This window comes from Nomascus leucogenys, chromosome 4, assembly GCF_006542625.1.
Source record: "Nomascus leucogenys isolate Asia chromosome 4, Asia_NLE_v1, whole genome shotgun sequence".
In the NCBI taxonomy this organism is placed as follows: Eukaryota; Metazoa; Chordata; class Mammalia; order Primates; family Hylobatidae; genus Nomascus; species Nomascus leucogenys.
In genome coordinates this window covers 131,442,461-131,469,886 of record NC_044384.1, presented here as the reverse complement: position 1 = coordinate 131,469,886, position 27,426 = coordinate 131,442,461, and the positions used below count along the sequence as shown (strand labels likewise).

The following is a 27,426-nucleotide window of genomic DNA, read 5'->3' as shown; positions in this document are numbered from 1 at the left end:
TGTTAAAATGATGTGTTTTTATATTTGATTGTTTGGTTAATCCCTTGTGGTTATATTGTAGCTAAAATACAGATTAAAAACATGAGCAGAATCAGTGCCTCAAGTAATAAGATTTGACCTGATACCTATTTCTAGCTAACAAGTAGAAGCTTCTTCAAATTAATACAGTACATGTTTGTGCTCAATTATATTGGTTTAAAATGAATAGTAAAAAAGGTAACCTTAAATTCTGATCTATATAACTGAAGTATTTGTAAATAATTATACTTATTTGTAAAATTAAATGTAATTAAATACTGCTAGATGTACTTTTTTTTTTTTTGGTATTTAAGAGACGGGATCTTGCTGTCGCCTAGGCTGGAGTGCAGTGTCCGGATCATAGCTCACTGCAGACTGCAGCCTGAAACTCTGGGCTCAAATGATCTTCCTGCCTTAGCCTCCCACCAAGTAGTTGGACCTAAGGGTGCATGCCACCATGCCAGGCAAGTTTTTTTTTTTTTAAAGAGTCAGAGTCTCGCTGTGCTTCCAGGTTGGTCTTGAACTCCTGACCTCAAGTGAGCCTCCAGCCTCAACCTCCCAGGTAGCTGTGATTACAGGTGCTCCCTGCTGAGATGCACATGGAAGAATGCTCCTAAGCTGAGGGAAGAGAAAAAGTGATTAATGGAAATGGACATAACAGGAAAATGGAACCTGAAGAAAAAGATGAAAGAAGAAGGGAAAGAGTAGGCACTGACAAGGGTAGTTATGGTGGGACAGAGATGAGGGGAAGGTATGATGCAGGGCGAAAGGGAGACAACAAACAGTACAGTATCGTCAAGAGAGGATGTGAAATGGGAAAACTGAATTTTAGCTGGGCATGATGGTGCATACCTGTAGTCCTAGGTATTTGAGGCTGAGGCAGGATTATTTTAGCCTAGGAGTTCAAGTCTAGCCTGGGCAGCATAATGAGGACCCATCTCTTAAAAAGAAAAACTGACTTTAATCAAAGAAACCTATAATTATATAGCAGGTGGGACAAGATAGCCTCTTTTGGGCCTCTGTTTCATCTGTGAAATGATGCTTTTCAACTAGATGATGTGTGGGAAGAGCCACACGGTTTGAGATTCACAATATTTTGCAAGTGATATATAATTAAGCAATGCTGTTTTCTAAGGTATTCGTGTATATATTTTAACCCCATCCTGTAAAATTATAGTCGAACTTTGGAAATAAGGTAGATACCAACTGGCATGTGGCAACTTCTTGGAATCTGTCTTTCAGAAGCAAAACTTTATACTGTGCGTTTAGTGAATGCTCTTCTGCAAATATACTTGAGAATGTTGTTCATAATCTTAGGCCCATTCTAGTAAGATAAGTTACAGAACTCTACTACCTCCTGGTCTTTGTATATCTTGTTACAATGTTATATTAGAATGTCTTATGTTTTTTCTAATGGCTGAGCATCAGAAAGCATCATGGAGCTTTTATTTTGAGTCAGAAGTCTTGGCGTTTTAAAAAATGTTAATACACAATATGTTAGACATCCTTTGTGATTTTTTTTTTCCCTGAAAGTACATCCACATGTGATTTTGTTGTTGTTGTTGTTATTGTTAATACATTATATCCAGTTTAATAATGAAATACTACTCCAGAAGGTTTTGCTTCCTCCAGAAGTGATTTGGTCAAAGCTAACTGTCCCATCTAGTAGGAAAAGTTTAAAGACTGTTAGATCATGTCCGCCCACTTATTTGACTGTTAATGGAAGCATTTCCCAAAGTATATATGCATTCTGGGTTAAATACCTGGGCCAAATACGTTTGGGACTTACTATATGCTACTCTTCTCCCCTCTCTTTATTATTTTATTAAAATAATGAAAACTCTGAAATTCTGTAGTATAGAACTTAATTCCTGGGGAGCTTTGCAAGAGCTTAAGATTAGAATTTTTATCTTGTTTTGGATAATCCACTTCTAAGTTTATTTTTTCCTAATGATATCTCAAGAAGGATGTTTAAAAGAAAAATGTAACCCCATATCCTGTGTATCATAAATATATCTCTGATGTGTGTATCTCTATATAATCTCCATGTAACACCAGTTAGATTGTGTAGATTTCATTAATGAATTTTTCGTAAAGATTTTCATTTCTATGTGTAGAGCTTCCTGTTTAAAAACAAAAAGGAATTTGCATCCAAATTTCTATTAATCCTTTTTTTTTTTTTTTTTTTTTTTTTGAGACAAAGTCTCTGTCGCCCAGGCTGGAGTGCAGTGGCGTAGCCCTGGCTCACTGCAACCTCCGCTTTCCACGATCGGGCAATTCTCATGCCTCAGCCCTCCAAGTAGCTGAGACTACAGGCGCAAGCCACGACTCCTGGCTAATTTTTCTATTTTTAGTAGAAATGGGGTTTCACCATGTCGGCCAGGTTGGTCTTGAACTCTTGGCCTCAAGTGATCCGCCTGCCTCGGGCTCTCCAAGTGCTGGGATTACAGGCATGAGCCACTGCCCCGGCCCAACTTTCTGTTAATCTTTATTGGATACTTTTTCACTGTGCTGACCCCATGTGAATACTATTCAGGAGGTATGACAGTACCATTATGATTATAGCTGTGGACACTATTCTTTTATGCTCTGTACTCATAGCTCTTCACCTTTAGGAACTAGAGTACATGTAAAGCATTTAAGAATTTTAAGGTTTGAGGTATTTCATGATCAACCCGAAAGGTACATAACTTGTAGGTAATGTGTATTTTTGTTTTGGCTGTCATGTAGTAGAAGTTACCCAAAAAATGAAGCCAACCAACTCTTTTGCATTTCAACTGTTGGTTTATTTTTTTTAAGACGGAATTTCACTATGTGGCCCAGGTTGGAGTGCAGTGGTGTGATCTAGGCTGACTGTAGCCTCTACTTCCCAGGTTCAGGCAATTCTCCTGCCTCAGCCTCCTGAGTAGCTGGGATTACAGCCCCACACCACCACTCCCAGCGAACTTTTGTATTTTTAGTAGAGACAGGGTTTTGTCATCTTGGCCAAGCTGGTCTCAGATTGCTGACCTCAAGTGATCCACCTGCCTCGGCCTCCCAAAGTGCTGGAATTATAGGCATGAACCACCACGCCTGGCCTCAACTGTTTAATTTTTCACTTTACTGTTTATATCTCCTAACATGAGTTATTGTTCTGAAGCACTCAAAATTTTCATCTCTATTTGATTGTGTTCGAAGGTGGATATCATATGTTACACTCTTGATTTGTGGATTTTGGATTCATTAAGAATATCAAGATTTCTTCTGTAATTTGTGTGGTTCTTCCTAAATACAATAACTTGATTTAAGAATTCCTGTTGCGCTGCGCACAGTGGCTCGCGTCTGTAATCCCAGCACTTTGGGAAGCTGAGGTGGGCAGATCGCTTGAGTCCAGGAGTTTGAGACCAGCCTGGCCAACATAGCAAAACCCCGTCTTTACCAAAAATAGGAAATTAGCTGGGCATGGTGGCACACACCTGTAGTCCCAGCTACTGAGAAGGCTGAGGTGAGAGGATTGCTTGAACTCAAGAGGCGGAGGTTACAGTGAGCCGAGACTGCACCACCACACTCCAGCCTGAGTGACAGTGAGAACCCTGTCTCAAAAAAAAAATCCCTGTTGCTTCACCATATTTCATGCATCTTACCTCTATAGCACTCTGGATGAAATTGCGTGCAGCAGATTTAGCAATTTAGAGAATTCTAGCTTGTTTGTAGGGGTTTAAAGTTTGCATGACATTTATGTTTCTATTGTTTGTCTAAAGTTAGCCCAGAGATTAGCAAGGAGCAGTAGGCTCAGAGAGTTGTCTTCTTCTTTACTTGGTACTGCATCTGTAGTCTCAGTAGCTCTTCAGTGAATACTTGTTGAATGAGGGCTGGCCATCTTTCGTTTAGCACCTTGAATACCTGAAAAAACTTTCAAGATTCCTAGTGAGTTTCTCTTCTCAAAAAATACTTATTTTTAAGAAGACATTTATGTGATATTTATAAACAGATTAATCCTCAGTGGTTAGAATATGCAGTGAAATAGCAAGCAGACAATCCTTTTTTTCTCTTCTGAGAAAAGTGCTTCATACCACAGTTACAATTTTGTATGCACTAATCAAAAAATGTCTTATAAACTCTAGGTGATGGAACTGTACATGAAAATATTAACATTCCTCTTGCTGGTTCTGTGATTTTTGTACATTAGCTTAGAATAGTGGTCCTCAAAGAGCATTCCCACTTCCAGAAGCAGCTGCATTAACTAGGAACTTGTTAAAATGCAGAATCCCGTGTTGAATCAAAACATTTGGTTGGGACCAACAATCTAGGTTTTAATAAGTTTTCCAGATGATTCCGATGGCATACTAAGTTTGAGAACCACTGCTTTGTGTGTTCTGAGTAGTTGATTTTACATTGGTACTAACATTGATTCACCCATACGTGGAATAGTTGGGGTTTTTTTTTGAGGTGTGGTGTTTGTCGGATTTTTAAAAACATTGTTGACTGGGCGCGGTAGCTCACACCTGTAATCCCAACACTTAGGGAGGCTGAGGTGGGCGGATCATGAGGTCAGGAGTTCAAGACCAGCTGACCAATATGATGAAACCCTGTCTCTGCTAAAAATACAAAAATTAGCCAGGCATGGTGGCGTGCACCTGTAGTCCCAGCTACTTGGGAGGCTGAGGCAGGAGATTCGCTTGAACCCAGGAGGCGGAAGAGGTGGTTGCAATGAGCCGAGATCATGCCATTGCATTCTAGCCTAGGTGTCTCAGCAAGACTCCGTCTTAAAAAAAAAATTGTTCGTGCAACTCACCTAGTTTGAGAATTACATGTATTATGTACCGCTCACATCACATGTTATCTGTATCTCTTTATAGGAGAATGCCTTCCTGTTAGCCACCTGTCAGACATCTTTAGGAAAGTATGATCCCTCTTTCCAATCAAGAGTATTCTGCTTTTTCTCTACTTAGGGAGTACCCATAGTTTTCAGTCATCTGTACCACTGCTGCTCTCCTTTCTTGTCGCAAATGATCAAGGCCTGATAATACACAAAATTAATTAAGAAATGTAGTGTAGGCCGGGCACGGTGGTTCATGCCTGTAATCCCAGTATTTTGGGAGGGTGAGGCTGGCAGATCACGAGGTCAGGAGTTCGAGACCAGCCTGGCCAACATGGTGAGACCTCGTCTCTACTAAAAATACCAAAATTAGCTAAGCGTTGTGGTGGGTGCCTGTAACCCCAGCTACTCAGGAGGCTGAGGCAGGAGAAACATTTGAACCCAGGAAGCGGAGGTTGCAGTGAGCCGAGATTGCGCCATTGCACTCCAGCCTGGGTGACAGGGCAAGACTCCGTCTCAAAAAAAAAAAAAAAAAAAAAAAGAAATTTAGTGCAATTATTAACTCTAAGTGAAGTGCTGTTTCTACTTATATTAACATCCATCTAAATTGGTTAGCATGGCCAACTAGTTGTTTTTATTCTAAAACAACCTGTAACAGAAATAAAAGTTACTGTTAAAATGAAGAAAAATAAGGCTTATTTCGAAGTTATTATTAACATACTATTTTACCTAACAATTTATGGCCAAGTCATTCTCAAGAATAAACTACTGTGGTTAAGAGAAAAGACTGTATCCAGATTGAAGTTTTTACCACAGTGCCTGGCACAGGAAAAGATTTATTAAATTATAGCTATTACAGTTACCATCACCACTGTTACTTTTGGCTGAGTTATTTTATCTCTGTTGATATTTTTGTTGTTTTGTCATGACATAGTATTATCTTGAGATGGTAGCTGTTACACCTAGTGCATAGCATTTGATTTAGAAAATTTGAAGATTTGAAAAATTTTGTGGTTTTTTTCCTTTTTTTTTTTTTTTTTTTTTTTTTTAAACAGCCTGCTCTGTTGCCCAGGCTGGTGTGCAGTGTTGGCATCAAAACTCACTGCAGCCTCGACGTGGCCTCAAGTGGTCCTCCCAAGTAGCTGGGACTGACTATAGGCATGCACCCCACACTTGGCTAATTTTTTTGTAAGGACAGGTCTCACTGTTGGTGCCTAAGCTGGTCTCAAACTCCTGGGCTACAGCAGTCCTCCCACCTCCGCCTCCCAATGTGCTGGCATCAAAGGTGTAAGCCACTGTGCCCAGCCCAACTGTGTTATTTGTGGAAGTTTCTCAGAGGGAGAAATTACAGGGCTAAAGTACTACATGTTTGCATATATTAAAGAAAGTTTCTTCCGGTAACTGCTTAATAATGTGTACCTGAAAACTGCTAAATTCTTAAATGTCCTCACCATTAAAAAATAGTAAGTGCCGGGAACATGGCACTTTGGGAGGCCAAAGTGGGCAGATCGCCTGAGACCAGCCTGGCCAACATGGCCAAACCCCATCCCTACTAAAAAAAAAAAAAAAAAAGCAAAAATTAGTTGGGCGTGGTTACACACGCCTGTAATTCCAGCTACTCGGGAGGCTGAGGCATGAGTATTGCTTGAACCTGGGAGGCGGAGGTTGCAGTGAGCCCAGATAGCACCACTGCACTCTAGCCTGAGCAACAGAGTGAGACTGTGTCTCAAAAAAAAAAAAAAAGGTAAGTAGGCGAGGTGATCAATATTGAATTACCTTGATTTAGTCACCTCACAATGTGTACATGTATCAAAACATCATGTTATATATCGTAAGTATATATTGTAAATACATAACAATTTTTATTTTTCAACAATACCTTAATAAAGCTGGGGGGAATAAAGTTACTTCCTAAACAGAGAAAAGCTAGCCAGAAAATTTAAATCCAAGTAACTCATGTTTTTCCAGTAGTAGAAAGCTTTCTACCATTGCCCTTCACTTTTTAGCCTTCAGAATGACTTGTTTGTATAATTATAATCGGTGCATTTATTTAATGTGCTTTTTATCTTTTTGCATGTGCACGTTGTTAAAAGTACTTTTGAGAAAGGATAGAAGACCTAGAGACCAAACCACCAGCATGTGGTTTTTGATTCATGAGAAAAAATGTGTGTTTGAAATATTCATTCTACTTTCTGATACATTGATAGTTAAAATTTGTGAAAGTTAATCATTTGGTTTCAAGCAAAATAATATTATCTTTATGCATCATATTTTCTCCTAAAAAGTACATAATCAGAATTTGAGAGGTTGTTACCCAGAGAAGTTGGTAGAGATTTGATATATCAGATTCATATCACAACCTAAAAAAATCTTTCAGTAGTCTTAATTATTCCTCGATTTCTTAGTTTAAAATATTATCATATGTGGCTATGTAAACATTCCTGTGAGCTGGGAGTCAGTATGCATGGTTCTCATCCTCACATGCTTTCGTAAGCATTTATGTGAACTCTGTTTACACATTTGTAACACTAGAGTATTGAACTAGGTAAGGATTCTTGTAGGCCACGCGTGGTGGCTCACGCCTGTAATCCCAACACTTTGGAAGGCCGAGGCAGGCATATCACCTGAGGTCAGGAGTTCGAAACCAGCCTGATCAACATGGCAAAACACTGCCTCTACTAAAAATACAAAAACTAGCTGGGTGTGGTGTCATGTGCCTGTAATCCCAGCTGCTGAGGCATGAGAATTGCTTCAACCTGGGAGGCGGAGGTTGCAGTGAGCTGAGATCACACCACTGCACTTCAACCTGGGTGACAGGGTGCTGAGGCAGGGGAGGCTGAGACATGAGAATTGCTTCAATTTGGGAGGCGGAGGTTGCAGTGAGCTGAGATCGCACCACTGCACTTCAACCTGGGTGATGGAGCGAGACACTGTCTCAAAAAAAAAAAAGGATTCTTGTAGAGCAGATGTTCTTATAAACTGTACTCTTCTCATTAAACAATACAGTCAATACAATTTAACTTTTGTTTTCTTAAAATGTATTTCAAGATTTGGAATCATTATGAGCATCAGTTTTTGCCTTGCCGTGCTTAATGTGTTGATGCCCTCTGGTGCTTTGGAAGTATTCAAGCTGTTTGGTAGAATGATTTTGCGAAATAGCTCTTAGTGAACTGCTACTGATTCACTAATTTGCTGCTTTTATTTGTTATATATGGGAAATATTAGGTTGTCTACAGCAAATCAAAATAAAACCAGAAATCATCTCTGATGATTCTAAAACTAGAAATCAGGGATGACTTCTTGGTATAGTTTGAGAGACAGATTGAGTAAACATTGTAATCTGGTGCTATATATTAAAGGTTTTTAAAAGTGATCTTATATGCCACTTTTTAAAAATTAAGCCTAAATCTCCAGCTGATCTTCCTGTTATGTACTGATATATATATATCTCTCTCTCCAAAAGAAGATATACATAGAAAGTAGTCTCAGTTACATTCCGAGGAAATCTGTAAATTTGCATAAGCTTTAGTGTATGGACTTTGTGAGATTTATTCTGGCTGCATTTAGTCTACTTTTGCTAGCTTTCTGGTTGTGTTCTGATTTTTTTTTTTTTTTTTTTTGAGACAGAGTCTAGCTCTGTTGCCCAGGGTGAAGTGCAGTGATGTGATCATGGCTCACTGCAGCCTCAGCCTCTTGGGTCAAGCAGTCGTCTCACCTTAGCCTCCCAAGTAGCTGGGACTACAGGTGTGCACCACCATGCCTGGCTAATTTTGAAATTTTTTTAGAGGCGAGGTCTTGCTATGTTGCCCAAGCAGGTCTTAAAACTCCTGACCTCAGGTGATCTCCTGCCTTGGCCTCCCAAAGTGCTGAGATTATAGGCATGAACTACCGCGCCAGGCTGTGTTCTGAATATATAAGGTTTCCAGATAATTGATCTTTTTGGAGACAATCTGAGAGGCACATGAAAGACACTTGGTTTTGAATAATAATTGGTGGAGGCTGTGGGATGGGAAGTGTTTTAAAATTTTGCTTTTAGAACAGAATAAGAATTCTTACTTGATAGAAACATGGGAAATTTTGGCAAACTGTTTCTTTCTCCCTTTTTTAGATCATATACCGTAATAACCCGACATTGCATATACATAATCTTGTTTATGAAGTATGCTGAGTAAATTTATGATAGGATAATATCATTTGGAGTTACATCAAGAGCCTTTTCAGCAAATCTCTTTGTGAAGGAGAATAAAAATGTGTGAGAGTAAAAAAAAAAGCAGTAAGAGTACTTCTAAAGGTTTTTGTTTGTTTTTCACACGGGGTCTCGCTCTGTGCCAGACTGCAGTGCAGTGGCATGATCATGGCTCACTGCAGCCTCAACTTGTGGGCTCCATCCCATATTCCCACCTCAGCGTCCTGAGTAGCTGAGACCACAGGCATGTGTGCCCCTGCTCCCAGCTAATTTTGTATTTTTGGTAGAGCTGGCTGTTCTCCATGTTTCCCAGGCTGGTCTCGAACTCCTGAGCTCAAGCAATGAACCTGCCTTAGCCTCCCAAAGTGCTGGGAATACAGGCGTAAGCCACTTTTTCAGGCATCACTTTTTGTTTTTTAATTCATTGGCTACCTTGATGTATATGTAAACTTTAGTTACCTAGTTGCTAAATTCTTCAAGATGAAAGTTAAATGTTACTGAAGTCATATGTTGGACTTTGAAAATAAGAATGCTCTACAAATCAGAATATCTGAAGTAAGTGTTGCTAAACAGCATTCATCCTCCATGTGAGGAAAGGTAGAAGCAGGATGAAGAACTGGTCAGTTATTCATGGTTTTTTAAGCCTTAAGTGTTCGCAGTAGTAGTTGTTGGGTATTCTTTGGGCCCCAAAGAAGTGGGTAATCTTGATACGTGACTAGTCACTGCGTAATTATCAGACACCTTCAGCTTTTCTCAGTCAAAAAACTGTTCTTTATCTTTGCATAAAACTAGAGCCAGAATATGTTCCACCTAGTTACTATCATTTTTATTTGAGGTATAACATGAATAGAATTTTCTCCTCTATTGCATTCATAAGTAATTTGTAAATTTTAGAAAAATGTGACTTCTAGGAAATAAAGGATAATTTAAAGATAGGACACTTAGAATAATTACTTGTTAGGTGATACATTCCTAGAACTTAAACAGCATTTTCACAAGTTTCATCTGTACCTTACCATGGCTATATGGGGAGGTACTAATTTTATAGACAAGGAAACTGAAGCAATAAAGGTTAAGTATATGCTTGAAGTTTTGCAACTAGGTGACAGCTGGATTAAACACATCTTTCTGAAATGCCATTCATGTTCTGGAATGTACTGTGTATGTGTATTTCTCCTTGCAAGAACCTATCAGACTAGAAAATTTGGCTCATAGTTAAGAGTACACATGACAAGCGTTCTGTTAAATAATATGTCATATTTGACAGGTAGGGGCCTTCTTGCTATATATCACTTAAGGAAAATAATGTGAAAGTATTTTGAGAACAAAAGAATATAAGATGATTATTGTACATATTCCTAAATTATCACCACCATTTTCATTTTTATGCCATCATCATGTATCACACGCTGTATTTTAACTGACTTTAATCAAATGCATTAATTTGTTCATGTGAGTCAAAATTCAAGAGGTTTATAAGGTTTACAGTGAAAAATCTCCCCCTCATCTTCTATCTAGCCCACACAGTTCTTTTCCCCAAAGATGATGTTACTTTGTTATATGTCCTTTCCAAGTTACCACTATACTCAAATCTATATATTCTTGTCTCCCTTTTTACAAAATTTGAAATATGTCAGACCTACTGTAATACACTTCTTATTTTTCACTTTAATGCTGTTCTAGTTATCTATTGCTGAGACACAAATGACTCCTCCAAAATATAGAGACTTAAAATTATTTTGTCATCTCCATGGTTCTGGTGAGTGGGCTTAGTAAGTGGTTCTCACTCTGATCTTTCCCTTGAATTTGCAGTTCATTATGGGGCAAGAATCATCTCAACACATCTGACAGCTGGTGCTGGCTGTTGGTTGGGACCTCAGATGGGGCTGTTAGCTAGAACACACCTACATGTAGTAGCCTTTTATGACTTTGCTCCAGAAGTCACATAGATAGATAGCATCAGTTCTATTCTAGTCACAGGCCTGTACAGATTGAAGGGAAGAGTGTCAATATCATATTGTAAGAAGAATGTGATATGGAATGTCTTGTTGCAGCTGCCTTAGAAAATACAATCTACTGGCTGCTCGTGGTGGCTCACACCTGTAATCCCAGCACTTTGGGAGGCTGAGGTGGGCAGATCACGAGGACAGGAGTTCGAGACCAGCCTGGCTAACATAGTGAAACCCCTTCTCTACTAAAAATACAAAAATTAACTGGGCATGGTGGCGTGTGCCTGTAGTCCCAGCTACTCGGGAGGCTGAGGCAGGAGAATGGCTTGAACCTGGGAGGCGGAGGTTGTGGTAAGCTGAGATTGCACCACTGCATTCCAGCCTGGGCAACAGAGCAAGAGTTCATCTCGAAAAAAAAGAAAAAAAATACTGTCTACCATAAGACCTATCTATATCAAAAGAACATCCGCATTTTTCTTGGCTGTAACAGTATTCCCTTGCATGGGTCATATTAGTAATATCAGTTCTCTAGTTTTAGATATGCACATTGTTATATCTTTGGCTGTAATAGTACTGTACTAAATAACAGTGAGCAGTAATTTCTCACATATTCTGAGTATATCTGCAGTATATATTTTTAGAGCCCATTGTGTTTGGTTTCTCTTTTCTTTTTTTTTTTGAATCGGGGTGTCACTTGCCCAGGCTGGTGTGCGGTGACGCTATCATAGCTCACTGCAGCCTTGAACTCCTGGGTTCAAATGATAATTCCACTTCAGCCTCCCAAGTAGCTGGAACTACAGGTATGTATCAACACACTGCGCTGATTTTTAAATTTTTGTAGAGAAGGGTTCTCATTATGTTGCCTAGGGTAGTCTCAAACTCTTGGCCTCAAGCCATCCTCCTACCTTGACCTCCCAAAGTGTTGGGATTAAAGGCATGAGCCACCATGCCCAGCCTGTGTTTAGTTTTTCTGTGAACTATTCATAACCTCATGTTATTTCTATATAGATTTCTTTATAATAGTCACACTACTGTGTTCCATTTGATTTATTAATGGTAATATTTCTCAGTACATCTATATTGTCATGTTTTAGTATCTGGCAGTCTTCTCTTTTTATTATTTTTTAACTGTTCCATTGTTGGGCTTTTAATGTTTGCTTTTTTGTTTGCTGTTTTATGTAATCACCTAATAGGGGATATCTTAGAATTTCACCCCCCCAACTTATTTTTGTAAGATCAATTTCTAGAGGTGATTACTGAACCCAAAGGAATTTTATCCTAATAAAATTGTTTTGTAGGATCAAAAGAATTCTAGTCTTCATCACTTTTTTATCCCTTAGAGATACACCCAATTTCTTTGTGGGTTAGCATAGATAATTATATCCTAGGATTACAGGTTTCCTCTAACTGTTAGTAGGAGTTTAAAGTTTTCCTTCTCTGTTCTCTCTCCTTTAGTCTTCTTTTCTATTATGTTGTAAAATTCTCAGCTATCAGAACTTTTGTTTTTGTTTTGAGAGACAAGGTCTTCCTCTGTCACCCAGGCTGAAGAGCAGTGGCATGATTATGGCTCACTGCAGCCTCCACCCCCTGGGCTCAAATGATCTTCCCACCTCAGCATCCCAAGTAGATGGTACTACATGTGCATGTGCCACCATGCCTGGCTAATTTATTTTTAAGATGGAGTCTTGCTATGTTGCCCAGGCTGGTTTTGAACTCCTGGCCTCAAGCAATCTTCCTGAGACAGGAATCCCAAAGGGCTGGGATTACAGGTGTGAGCCACTGTGCCCAGCCAAATATTAGAACTTTTAAATTCATTCAGTATGTAAGCTTACTGCCAAGCACGAAAGAATCACTTTGAAGGCCAGTAATGTTTTAAAGGTCTGGAAGATTGTCTTGAGGGCTAGGAAGCATTATGTGCTAGGTTCTTGAACCAGGAGAAAAGGGGTATCACTAAGAAGAAGGGAAGGGATCCTGGTATGCAAAATAGCTTGGGCGCTATCCTTGCACATTTGACAAGTTTAGTGAAGTACTATTGAACTGTTTAGTAAAGTATCTGTTGTCTATAGATAAAATGTCTTTTGTAGATACTTATATATCTGCCTACCTACCTATAGATATCTATATATCTGTATCTATATATCCCTTAAAGCTAAGCTAATTTCCTTAACCTTTTCTCTGTTGATATTTGTTTGGTAGCGTTTATCTGATTCTAGTTAATAACTTGTAACAACCTGTACCCTATCATTTTTTAAAAAATACCTTTTGTCTTTGTAATGTGTTCTTTCATTCTTCTTCCCAGTTCCGTTTTGGTACATTCCTGTTACGTAAATCTAATCTGGTGAGCAGAGACTTTCTTAGGATTATGCCCCTTGGTGAGGTAATCACAGGGTCTTAGCCCTGAAGGTGCTCATACTGACTTTATCAGTTTATTCTAGGGTGATCAGGTTTGGGGCACTAACTTAATACTAACAAACTCCTAAGATTAATTTTATTTTATTTATTTTTTTTGAGACGGACTCGCCCAGGTTGGAGTGCAGTGGCGCGATCTTGGCTCACTGCAACCTCTGCCTCCCTGGTTCAAACGATTCTTGTGCCTCAGCCTCCTGAGGCTGGGACTACAGGCGCATGTCACCACGTCTGGCTAATTTTTGTATTTTTAGTAGAGACAAGGTTTCACCATGTGTTGGCCAGGCTGGTCTGGAACTCCGTCAGGTCCCACCTTGGCCTCCTAAAATGCTGGAATTACACAGATGGGAGCTACCATGCCTAGCCAAAACTCCTAAGATTAACTTAGTTACTTACTTACTTACTTTATTTATTTATTTATTTGAGACAGAGTCTCGCTCTGTCCCCTAGGCTGGAATGCAGTGGTGTAATCTCAGCTCACTGCAACATCTGCCTCCTGGGTTCACCTGTCTCTGCCTCCCAGATAGCTGGGATTACAGGTGCATGCCACCATGCCTGACTAATTTGTGTATTTTTAGTAGAGATGGGGTTTCACCATGTTGGCCAGGCTGATCGTGAACTCCTGACATCAAGTGATCCACCCGCCTTGGCCTCCCAAAGTGCTGGGATTACAAGTGTGAGCCACTGTGCCCAGCCCTAAGATTAATTTTCAAACAATGTGCATCAGTATGTTAGAAATACCTAATGTTAGCCGGGTGTGGTGGTGCGTGCCCATAGTCCCAACTACTCTGGAGGCTGACTTGGGAGGATTGCTTGAGGCCAGGAGTTCAAGGGCGCAGTGAACTATGATTGCACCACAGCCCCAACCTGGGTGACAGTGGGAGACCCTGTCTTTTAAACAAAAACAAAAAAAAAAGAAATTCTTAGGGCGACGATGTTCAGCTGTTGACATGTGGCTGACTGTCTTATGTACTGGTTAGTGGATTCCCTTAGAGTTGGGTGTCCCGTAAGGGTTGCTGTCAAGCTGTGATTCTAAAAAGCATTGGCTTCTCAATATCCTTTACCCTAGACAGTTTTGGAAAAATACTAATTTTTATTCTTTACCTCACTCTTGACTTCATGCAGGATCTTCCCTGTGTATCATTAATATTCTTCAGAATTTTAAATCATTTCACAACTACTACCTTTAGATGTTGCTTATAGATTTTTATATTTGTTTCCTTCCTTCCTTTGTTTTTTGGGGCAGGGGTTGGGGTGGGGACGGGATGACAGGGTCTCACTGTCACCCAGGCTCAGGTGATCCTCCTGCCTGAGCCACAAACCTCTCCCACCAACCCTCCCGCCCAGTAGCTGGGACTACAGATGCACGCCACCACACCTGTTTTTGTATTTTTGTTAGTAGAGACGATTTCTCCATGTTGCCCAGGCTGGTCTCGAACTCCCGGGGGCTCAAGCAGCATGCCCGCCTGGGCCTCCCAAAGTGCTGGGACTACAGGTGTGAACCACTGCGCCTTACCCAGATTTCTTTTTAAAATTGTAGTAAAATATCCGCAACACAAAATTTACCATTTTAACCATGTTTGAGTATACAGTTTAGTGGTATTAGGTACTTTTAACATTGTTGTGTAACTATCCAAAACTTTATCTTCCCTAACTGAAACTCTGCACCCACTAAACAATAACTACCCCTTCTTCCCGTGTCTGGCAACTACCGTTCACCTTTTTCTGTCTGACTCTGACTACTCTAGCTACCTCACATAAGTAGAATTGTACAGTATTTGTACTTTTGTGGTTTCGTTATTTCATTTAGCATAATGTCCTCAACGTTCCGTCCATGTTGTAAAGCATGTGCAGAATTTCCTTCCTAAAACTTTTTAGGCTGGATAATATTCCATTGTATGTATATACTTCATCTTGCTTGTCCATCATTGGACACTTAGGTTGCTTTCATCTTTAGCTGTTATGAATAATGTTGCTGTGAACATTGGTGTACAAATAGTGTTTTAACTTCCTGCTTTCACTACTTTTGGATGTATGCCCGTAAGAGGAATTGCTGGATCATATGGTGATTCTATCTTTAATATATTTGAGAAATCTCTATACAGTTTTCCATACCAGCTGCAAAGCAGTTCCAGTTTCGCCACATGATCACCCACACTTTACCTTTTTCTCTTGGTTTGATCATAGCCGTTCTAGTGGCAGTGAAGTGGTAATTTGTGGTTTTGATTTGCATATCCCTAATGATTGGTGATATTGAACATCTTTCCATGTGCTTATTGGATTTATTTATTTATTTATTTATTTTGGTTTTTTGAAACAGGGTCTCCCTCTGTCACCCAGGCTGGAGTGCAGTAGCATGATCACAGCACACTGCAGCCTTGACCTCCTGATTCTTCTGTCTGTACCTCCCAAGTAGTCCAGTGCATCCCCCACTGCCTGGCTGATATTTAAATTTTTTAGAGACAGTCTCACTGTATTGCTCAGGCAGATCTTGAACGCCTGCTTAAGCAGTTCTATTGCCTTGGCCTTCCAAAGTCCTGGGATTACAGTTGTGAACCACTGTGCCCAGCTGTTATTGGTCATTTGTGTATATTCATTGGATCAATGTTAATTCAAGTCCTTTGTCCATTTTCTTTTTTTGAGATGGAGTTTCAGTCTGCCGCCCAGGCTGGAGTGCCATGGCACCATCTTGGCTTGCTGCAACCTCCATCTCCTGGGTACAAGCAGTTCTGCCTCAGCCTCCAGAGTAGTTGGGATTACAGGCAACTGCCACCACGTCCAGCTGATTTTTGTATTTTTAATAGAGACGGGGTTTCATCATTTTGGCCAGGCTGATCTTGAACTCCTAACCTCGGGTGATCCACCCATTTCAGTCTCCCAAAGTGCTGGGATTACAGGCATGAGCCATTGCGCTCGGCCCTTTGTCCATTTTCTAATCAGGTTTTTTGTTGTTGCTGAGTTGCAGGAGTTCTTTATATTAATATATTCTAGCTTTCAGTCCCTTATCAGATGCTCATTGATTTATTTTAAGAGTGAATTCTAGGTAAATTAGTATAGATCACCTCTTAAGATGGATTAATTTTGGGAAGATTGCTGTCTTTCTATATGCTATCTACATAATAATTTTTTATTTTGTTGTTAGGCTTTTGGAATATTTTCTTTTTGGGTTTACTCACAGTGTGTATGCTTTACTGTGCCCTGTTTTTTTCTTTATTCCCTCCTGGGTGCTGAGTAATACTTTGCCCTATTCTACTTTTATTTCTTACTCTTCCTCACATTAATTGAAATGTAACTCTTCCCTAACTACACTCACGACTGTTGCTTCTGCAGTCCATTCACTGGGTGCTTCCTGTATATACATACTTTCATAGGAAATAAAAATGGCCTCAGTTTTTATTTTCTCCGTTTTCGGCTATGTATTCTTCTCTGTGTGTAATTTTATCATCTGAAGTTAGTGCTTATCTGTCTGAGAAAATCTGTTATGTTGGATTACTGCTGTCAGTACTCATTTTCCCAGTGAAGCAATTTCTGTCTTCACTGATAACTTTAGTACCTGATTCTAACAATCTAACTTGAATTTTTTTTATCACAAAGCCTCATTCTATCTCTGAAATTTTGAACAAGACCCTTTCCCCACTAGTCACTGCATCCTTTCCTTTTAGTTTTAATTTAATTGCTACTTAATACTTAAGTTACTAGTATTTTTTTTTCACTTACCCATTGGGATTGTTTTTTTAAAGGTACTCAAATATGACAATCTATGTTATTTATACACATTTATTCACTACCGAAAATGGAAAAAAATAGCACATCGAAATTTCCTTTTACTGCAATTCAAATTTTTGAAAACCAAAAAATCTGATTTACTATGCTCTAGCCAAACTACCCAGTGTTTTCTTTACATTCTTTCCCCACAAGTTACTCTACTTCTGATTCTTCCTTTTGAGACAGTCTCTCTCTGTCACCCAGACTGAAGTGCAGTGGCACAATCTCAGCTCGCTGCAACCTCCGCCTCCAGGATTTAAGGTATTCTTATGCCTTAGCCTCCTGAGTAGGTGGTACTACAGGCATGTGCCACCATGCCCAGCTAATTTTTGTATTTTTTATTAATTTTTTTCTTTTTTTGCACACAAAACAATAAACATTTTCTAAAAATACATTCAAAAAGATGCATATCAAACATATTAGGAAGGTTTCACGTGGGAAGACCGGGAATAGAAATGGGGGGTGGGAATGAAAGAAAATAAATGAGAGAGGGACTTTGTATGGATCAATGATAATAACTCAGTCCTCTATGTCTTTGACAACGAAGAAGGAGAAGGAAGAGGAAGAAAAAGAAAGTGGGATAAAGGATCAGAAAGGGAGGAAAATAGAAAAAATTAGAGTATGACTCCAGGGTAGAGCTGTTTTGTTGTTGCTGGGTTGGTTGGTTGGTTGTATTTTTCATATGTTTCGCCATGTTGGCCAAGCTAGTCCCGATCTCCTAGCCTCAAGTGATCAACCCGCCTCGGCCTCCCAGAGTGCTGGGACTACAGGCGTGAGCCACCACGTCCAGCCCCCACACTGCGTCCGGCCTCCGTGGTAGACCTCCCAGACGGGGCAGCCGGGCAGAGGCGCTCCCCACATCCCAGACGGAGTGGCCAGGCAGAGGCGCTCCTCACTTACCAGACGGGGCGGCCGGGCAGAGGCGCTCCTCACTTCCCAGATGGGAGGCGGGGCAGAGGCGCTCCTCACATCCCAGACAATGGGCAGCCGGGCAGAGGCGCTCCTCACTTCCCAGACGGGGCGGCCGGGCAGAGGCGCTCCTCACTTCCCAGATGGGGCGGCCGGGCAGAGGCGCTCCTCACATCCCAGACGATGGGCGGTCAGGCAGAGACGCTCCCCACCTCCCAGACGGGGCGGCGGCCAGGCAGAGGCGGCAATCCTAGCACCGGCAATCCTAGCACCGTGGGAGGCCAAGGCAGGCGGCTGGGAGGCGGAGGCTGCAGCGAGCCGAGACCACGCCACTGCGCTCCAGCCGGGGCAACACCGAGCACCGAGTGAGAGTGAGCGAGACTCCGTCTGCAGTCCCAGCACCTCGGGAGGCCGAGGCGGGTAGACCACTCGAGGCCGGGAGTTGGAGACCAGCCTGGCCAACATGGCGAAACCCCGCCTCCACCAAAAATACCAAAACCAGCCAGGCCTAGTGGCGCACGCCCGCAATCCCAGCCACCCGGCAGGCCGAGGGAGGAGAATCACGGGAGCCCGAGGCAAGGAGTCTACAGCGAGCCGAGACCATGCCGCTTCACTTCAGCCTGGGCAACAGAGGGAGACCGTGAGAAAGGAGAGGAGAGGAGAGGACAGGGGAAGGGAGGGGAGGAGGAGGGAGGGAGAGGGAGAGAGAAAGAAAGAGGGAGGGAGGGAAGGAAAGAAAAGATAATTTTTGTATTTTTAATAGCTAGGGGCCGGGCGCGGTGGCTCACGCTTGTAATCCCAGCACTTTGGGAGGCTGAGGCGGGCGGATCACGAGGTCAGGAGATCGAGACCACGGTGAAACCCCGTCTCTACTAAAAATACAAAAAATTAGCTGGGTGTGGTGGCGGGCACCTGTAGTCCCAGCTACTCGGAGAGGCTGAGTCAGGAGAATGGCGTGAACCCGGGAGGCGGAGCTTGCAGTGAGCTGAGATAGCGCCACTGCACTCCAGCCTGGGCGACAGAGCGAGACTCTGTCTCAAAAAAAAAAAAATTGAGAGCTAGGGTTTCCCCGTTTTGGCCAGGCTGGTCTCGAACTCCTAGCCTCAAGTGATCCTCCTGCCTCAGCCTCCCACAGTGTGCTGGGATTACAGGCATGAGCCACTGTGCCCTGCCTTACTTCCAATTCTTGATGATGGATTTCATTTCACTAACAAGGTTGTTTTTAATTTTTAAATAGTTTTAAATTCTTTGAGCATAAAAGTTTGTTCTACCTACTCTCCTGCCCTCACACTATCTTTTGGAGTTTTAGTGAGATTATTAGGTTAAAAATACTAGCATTTTCATGCCTTTGCTACATGTTGCCAAAATCCTTTCCAACAGAGTTGTACAAAATCATCAGCTGTGCTTGGGTTTTTTTTTGCAAATTGCTGTTTTTTGGTTTTTTTGTTTGTTTTTTTGTTTTGTTTTGTTTTTGAGATGGAGTCTCACTCTTATTGCCCAGACTGGGGTGCAAAGGCACGATCTCGGCTCACTCCAACCTCCGCCTCTTGGGTTCAAGCGATTTTCCTGCCTCAGCCTCCCGAGTAGCTGGGATTACAGGTGCCCACATCCACGTCCAGCTAATTTTTGTATTTTTTAGTAGAGACAGGGTTTCGCCATGTTCCTGGCTGTTCTTGAACTCCTGAAATCAAGTGATCTACCTGCCTCGGCCTCCCAAAGTGCTGGGATTACAGGCGTGAGCCACCATGCCTGCCCTATTTTTTTTTTTTCATTATGCTAATTTAGGAGATAAAAATTGTTTTTACTATGTGGATGATTTTGTTGACTACTGGTCTCCTTTTCAGTTCTTTCGTGAATTCTTTACACATTTATCCCCGAGGTTCTAAAGTTTTTCTAAACATTTATAATAGCTTTCTACACATTGAAAATACTAATCACTTAGCATCCATTGTAGAAATTTTTCTCATTACGTTTGCCCCTTTGTTATGGATGTTATGACACAAGTTTTGCAAACCTGAAGTCTCATATTTTTGTGTAATCAAATCTGTAGTCTTATGTAGAATCTTGGCCAATTTTAATAAAGCAATTCTTTCCTGTCAATTTTGATAAATAATAAGTTTGGGCTTGAAGTTGTATGGTTTCTCAGTTTTTGTATTTTTCCTCTTTCTGTTTAATTCACGTAGAATCATTTTAGTTATGGGGTGGCGGTTACTTTGTTTTCCTTTTTTTTTCTTGAGACGGAATCTCACTCTGTCGCCCAGGCTGGGGTGCAGTGGCGCGATCTCAGCTCTGCAACCTCTGCCTCCTGGGTTCAAGCGATTCTCCTGCCTCAGTCTGCTGAGTAGCTGGGATTACAGGCGCATGCCACCATGCCCGGCTAATTTTTGTATGTTTAGTGGAGATAGGGTTTCACCATGTTGGTCAGGCTGGCCTTGAACTCCAGACCTTGTGATCCACCCACTTCGGCCTCCCAAAGTGCTGGGATTACAGGCGTGAGCCGCCATGCCCGGCCACTTTGTTTTTTTAATCATTAATCTTTGGTTTAATGCCATCAATTTGGATATCCTTTCCCTTGCCCAGTGTGTTGTAGTGTCTTCCCCTGGCTTACTGTTTGAGTCTTGCATATTATAATAGGCCTTTGGTATTTGCAGATTTGACATTTAAAGCTTCAGCTATTCTTACCTGATTCCAAGGTCTGCGGTAAAGTAATTTGTAGTTTTGCTGAGGCTGAAATGTTATTTGCTTGCTGCTAGGCTTGCAAATAGGAGCTGATCACGTAGCTCAGAGGGAGCCTATCAGACAGGCCAGCACCCACATCTCAACGCAGCTTTGTTTTTCTCTACTTGTCATCGCGTACACAGTAACTCTCGAAGTGATAAAAGCTGTTTCTTTGTGAAATATGGGCCGGAAAAGAAAACCAACTGCTAGTGCTGGTGATGGAAGTGAAGAGAAAATGAAGCGGTCTAAGAGTGATGGTTCTTAGCCAGAAAATAGACGTTTTGGATAAATTAAAGTGGTTTTACAGATTCAGGTAAGTTTGTGGTTGGTTGATGTTGCTACAGTATTGATGTAGTAGTTTATCTTTTCAGTGGCAGAATTGTTTACATAACTTTATAAATTACTAGTAGTGTATTTTTAGGAGCACTGAGGATTTGAAGATGTCACCTAAATGTCAGTTACACTTCACTCAGTTTTATAGGGGAAATTAAACACTGTAGTGGAATTTGGCCAGGTGTGGTGGCTCATGCCTGTAATCCCAGCACATTGGGAGGCCAAGGCGGATGGATCACCAGAGGTCAGGGGTTCAAGACCAGTCTGGCCAACATGGTGAAACCCCATCTCTACTAAAAATACAAAAATTAGCCAGACGTGGTGGCGGCCGCCTGTAATCCCAGCTACTTGGGAGGCTGAGGCAGGAGAATCACTCGAACCCAGGAAGCAGAGGTTTCAGTGAGCCGAGATCGCGCCATTGCACTCCAGCCTGGGCGACGAGCTGAACTCCATCTCAAAAAAAAAAACCACTGTAACAGTATTTTAAAACTTTAGGACTTTGAGAAATCATGAACGTCTTAGGGTGTATTATGTATATCAAGAGTTTATTATACTAGGCTACACTATTCAAGTAATATTTCTATTCATGTAGTACTACAGCACTTTTCATTTTTTAAAGTATATTATAAAACTGATTTTCCCAGGCCTGTAATATTGGTCTTTTTCTCCCCCAAAATTATGCTTTATCATGCCACATGAGCAGTAGTACGGTGGTGGTGGTGGTGGTTGTTTTGAGACAGAGTTACATTCTTGTTGCCCAGGCTGAAGAGCAATGGCACAATCTCGGCTCACTGCAACCTCTGCCTGCCGAGTTCAAGTGATTCTCCTGCCTCAGCCTTCCGAGTAGCTGGGGTTACAGGCATGCGCCACCATCCCTGGCTAATTGTTTTTGTATTTTTAGTACAGACAAGGTTTCGCCATGCTGGTCAGGCTGGTCTCAAACTCCTGACCTCAGGTGATCCACCTGCCTCAGCCTCCCAAAATGCTGGGATTACAGGCAGAAGCCACCGCACCTGGCCCAGTACAATGTTATCAAGTGAAAAATATCTTGATGTTGTTTATGAGGTTGTGTTACAACTTGAGTAGAGACCTTGTGAAATACCTGTTTTTTCACATTTGGGAGCTGCCTCTCTCTGCATTCAAATGTTATCTGAAATAGCCTCTAAATGGTTCCATGTATCTTTTTGAACTTCCTTCTTTTAGTAGACATTTTTGAACATCTGTATGAACAAGAATTTATATTAAATGCTGGTACAGAGAGGAGCTACTACAAGTTGAGCATCCCTAATCTGAAGTCTGAAATGCTCCCAAATTCTTCGAGCATCAATATGATGTCACAAGTGAACAGTTTCCACACTTAACACCTTTGCTTTCTGATGAGTGTACATAAACTTGGTTTAATGCACAGAATTATTTTAGCTTCAGGCTATGTGTACAAGCTTTATGTGAAACAAACGAATTTCATGTTTTGACTTGGATCCCTTCCCAAAAATATTTCTTATGCAAATATTACAAAATCTTTAAAAATCCAAAACACTCCTGGTTCCAAGCATTTCAGATAAGGGATACTTAACCTGTGGTCATTGCTCAGATAACTCCCAATCAAGGAGAAGAAAAAGATATAAACCAATGATTATAAAAGGTGTGAAATGTTATTACACAGAGAACTCTGGGAGCACAGATGTAGGAGATATTAACTAGGGTGGAATGAAGGAAGGTTTCTAAGCAGAGTTGAGGAATGAATTGATTATCTTCTTTGTTAATCTGAGTGGGATCTGTTCCTGTTCCAGCATGATTTCCCTTGGTTTTGTTCCTAGGTTTAGAAATAATCCCCTGTTTTGCTATAAGGAAGAATCTTATGTGTTTATTGGGAGTGGATATTGACTCAAATGCCTTTTTGTAACTTGTTTAAATAAAATGGATTTTTCTTCATTAGCCTGTTAATGTAATAGTTTTGTATTTCTGAAAGAATGTACTTGGTCATGGGCATTTGTTTCTCTTAATGTATTTGTTGCAATTTCTTTGTATTTGGCATTTTTGTACATGTATGGTGTACATGTATGGTGGCCTCTTGTATCTTTAACTGGCTTGAGAATTGGATCATATTTTCTTTAAGGCAACATCTCTAATACAGTTGGCCCTCTGAATCTGTGAGTTCCACATTTATAAATGCAACCAACTGCAGGTTGAAAATATTAAGGGGGAAAAAATTCACTTAGCTCCAAAAAGCAAAAATTAAATTTGCCACACACTTAATACCATGTTGAATCTATGTGGATGACATGATGTGCAGGCATTGTATTAGGTATTATAAGTAATCTAGAGATGCTTTAAAGTATACAGGAGGATATGCTTAGGTTATATACACATACTTTGCAATTTTATATCGGGGACTTGAGCATCCTCAGATTTTGTTATCCATTGGGGATTCTAGAACCAGTCCTTCATGATATATGGGGAGGTCCTGGAAACAGTCCTCCACAGATACTGAGGGACGACTATAGTTATTTCCCTGAGCCTGAAGTTTACTTATGGATGTATAAGTGAATGTTTTTGTACTAGTATACTTTGTGATCATAGTATGTCTGAAAAATAAAACAGTCTATGCACATTTTAATTCTTTTTCTTTTTTTGCAAGTCTGCATCAAACTATACTTGAAAAAAGGCTTATGTATTGTGACTTACTTTCCTCTTTTCCTTTTTGCTAAGAGTACTGTCTTAGGGACTTTTAGTTTAAAGTTTTAGTTTAAAAGCATTTTTTGATCCTACAGGAGAACCTCTCATGACCTTCAAAAAGTGACATAGTGCTCTCTGGATATGCTTTACCATAAATACAGTATTTTAGAAAATGGATAATTCTGCTAATTGTTGGTTTGAAAAAAGTTTGAACTGGATTAGAATATATTTACAATATGATTAGTGAGAATTCGTAAAACTATTAATTAGAATCTAGGTAAAAATGAAGACGTTTACAGTAATGTTTGCAAAATACAGAAGATTTTAGTTGTTGATACTAAAGCCAGCAACCAGTTAACCTAAAAGAGCATGAAAAATAAATGTTGTATCTAACATGAAAGAGATATATCTCATTAGACTTGGTTTCTTTAGCACATTTGTTACTGGTTAGTACATCTCTGTCAACATCACTAGATAAACTGCTGTAATTTAGAGAAATATATCATAATTCTTTTGCATAATATGACAGTTTTAGAAAATTGTAATTCAAGAGCATATCAGTTTGGAAATAGGGTTTGAATATCACACCTTGAGCTAAACGTAGAAGGAAGGGAGGAGCATACCAATTTACAGTGAATGATAGAGCAGCAGCAGAGGGCGGTCTAATGGCTGTGTGTGGGTCTTTTAATTTTAACAATATTGTATCATTTTATAATGCTACTTTTTTTTTTTTTTTTTTTTTGAGACTGAGCCTCTGTCGCTAGGATGGAGTGCAGTGGTGCGATTTCAGCTCACTGCAACCTCTGCCTCGTGGGTTCAAGCAACTCTCCTGCCTCAGCCTCCTGAGTAACCGGAAGCACAGGCGAGCGCCACCATGTCGAGCTAATTTTTGTATTTTTAGTAGAGACAGGATTTCACCATGTTGGCCAGGATGGTCTTGATCTCCTGACCTCATGATTTGCCCGCCTCAGCATCCCAGTGTGCTGGGATTACAGGCATAAGCCACCGCGCCTGGCCTATAATGCTACTTGCCTAGTGTTAAAATTAGAATCAGGGAAAGTACAGATCCAAAAAATTCTTATGGCAGGGAATGAAAGGTAGGAGCAAATATCGAATCAACTGAACAAAGTAAATCTAGGTTAAGGTAATAATGACTACCACAATTAAAGTGTAACAATGTTTTAAAAAATAATATAGCAAGAGGCTCGGTATGGTGGCTCACACCTATAATCCCAGCACTTTTGGGAGGCACTGCAGACTGGGAGATAGAGCGAGACCGTGTCTCAGGAAAAAAAAAAAAAAGATAATATAACAAGAAATACTAATTTGGTGGTAACGGACTGGGACTAAATTGCCAGACTGTGCCAATAAAAACTAGTAAAATGGAACAGGTCATGGTGTCGGCAGTGTAGATGGTACTTTTAAGCACACTGGGTTTCCCCCAACTTCCATTTTTTAAGACTATCAGTGCATTTCTTTAATTGTAGAGCAATTTTGAAATGCAGTCTTCGCTGGGCTTGGTGGCTTACGCCTGTCATTCCAGCACTTTGGGAGGCCAAGGTGAGCGGATCACCTGAGATCAGGAGTTTGAGACCAGCCTGGCCAACATGGTGAAACCTCGTCTCTACTAAAACTACAAAAATTAGCCACGTGTGGTGGTACATGCCTGTAGTCCCAGCTACTCAGGAGGCTGAGGCAGGAGAATTGCTTGAACCCGGGAGGCGGAGGTTGCAGTGAGCTGAGATCACGCCCCTGCACTCTAGCCTGAGACTCTTGTATCAAAAAAAAAAAAAAAAGAAGGAAAGAAATGTAGGCTTAAGCTTATTTAGTATTATAACAAGCTTTTTTAAGATGCAGAAGTTTTTCAATCTGTTATTTCACTGCAAAGGTCCTATATGTAAGCATATATGTAAATAGCTTAGAAGCACAGATTTGCCAGTATTTAAAGCTATTATTAACTGTGGGTATGCAATCTGTCAAGTTTCTAGGTGTTTTCTTTTTCTTTTACCCTCATTTATTACTTTTAACTGACACATAATAGTTGTACATACAGGGTACAGTGTGACATTTTGATACATGTATACAAGCAGGTGTTTTCTATATTATGAAAACATTTGGAGAAAAATAATTAACTTATTGCAGTCCTTTTCTTTCAGCTGCTTTTCTAACCCAAACTGTATGTCTTGATGACACTACAGTAAAGTTTGAAATATGGGATACAGCTGGTCAAGAACGGTACCATAGCCTAGCACCAATGTACTACAGAGGAGCACAAGCAGCCATAGTTGTATATGATATCACAAATGAGGTAAGTATGGATGCATTCCACAGTGAAACTAATTTGAGTACCCACTTTTGGTGTTCAGAATTTTGATTAAATATTTTGGAAAATCTTTTTTTGATAGTCAATCATGACCTTTCTGCTGAAGCTTTTGTGAATTAGAAAATCTGGTTTTAAAAAAAAAAATGAAAATGTCTCATAATACAGTAGTGCTAAGAATTTCTTTCCCACAGTCACTTTGGACAGTCTTTTAAAGCCTTGTATCACAAAGATGCTTCCTAACCATTTTTTGAGCCTATGCCCAATGGCTGTTTCTTTGTTTAACAGGAGTCCTTTGCAAGAGCAAAAAATTGGGTTAAAGAACTTCAGAGGCAAGCAAGTCCTAACATTGTAATAGCTTTATCAGGAAACAAGGCCGACCTAGCAAATAAAAGAGCAGTAGATTTCCAGGTATGTTAAATTTAACTTTCATTTGAAAGGCACTATTTTTCTGTAAGTTTTTCTTTCGTGTCAACACTTGAATTAGTTATAATGTTAAAACCATGCAAGTAATAGAAAATATTGATTTTTAAAACAAATATGAAGTACTACATGTAATAAAATGTTTCTGATAAACCTAAATTTTTAAATAGATCATTGTAATATATAAACTGACCCAAAGATTTTGTAGACTTAAACAATAAAAGCCGGGTGCAGTGGCTCACACCTGTAATCCCAGCACTTTGGGAGGCCGAGGTGGGTGGATCACCTGAAGTTGGGAGTTCGAGACCAACCTGACCAACTTGGAGAAACCCTGTTCTACTAAAAATACAAAATTAGGTGGGCATGGTAGTGCATGCCTGTAATCCCAGCTACTTGGGAGGCTGAGGCAGGAGAATCACTTGAACCCAGGAGGCGGAGGTTGTTTTGAGCCAAGATCACACCATTGCACTCCAGCCTGGGCAACAAGAGCAAAACTCCGTCTCAAAAAAAAAAAAAGAAAAACAGCAAAAGTAGTCATTGTTCACAGTGCAGAAAGTGATTGTATCCTGCCCTAATTCCTCCATCCCACACATACTTTATGTCCTAACCCTCTTCTACTCATCTGCAAATATGTATCAGCACATGTGTGTACCCCACCTATGTACATATACCGACACTCATGTGGTTGTTCTTAAAGGGGCATTCAAAAAGAAAGGTTCTGCCAATCTGGATCAAGAGTTGGAAAATAATAAGCTAAAAACTAATAATTAAAAAAAATTTTTTTAAGGCTGAAAAAATCCAGTTTTGTGTTAACGATTCTTAATTCAGAATGTTTGCTGCTGCAAAATAGAGCAAGTGCAATCACTTAAAAACAAAGCAAGTCCTCTGCTTAGACTTTTTTTTTTTTTTTTAAGATGGAGTCTTG

At 40.4% G+C, this 27,426-nt stretch overlaps 1 protein-coding gene across 1 annotated transcript in view; it reads left to right on the top strand.

The window, feature by feature from the left end:
• Window positions 1-27,426, top strand: part of RAB5A (RAB5A, member RAS oncogene family) — a 39,404-nt gene that overhangs the window by 4,163 nt on the left and 7,815 nt on the right. The window contains exons 3-4 of the mRNA XM_003256733.4: window positions 25,915-26,066; window positions 26,367-26,489. Coding sequence (XP_003256781.1) covers window positions 25,915-26,066; window positions 26,367-26,489 — 275 coding nt within the window. The remainder of the gene's footprint in view (window positions 1-25,914; window positions 26,067-26,366; window positions 26,490-27,426) is intronic.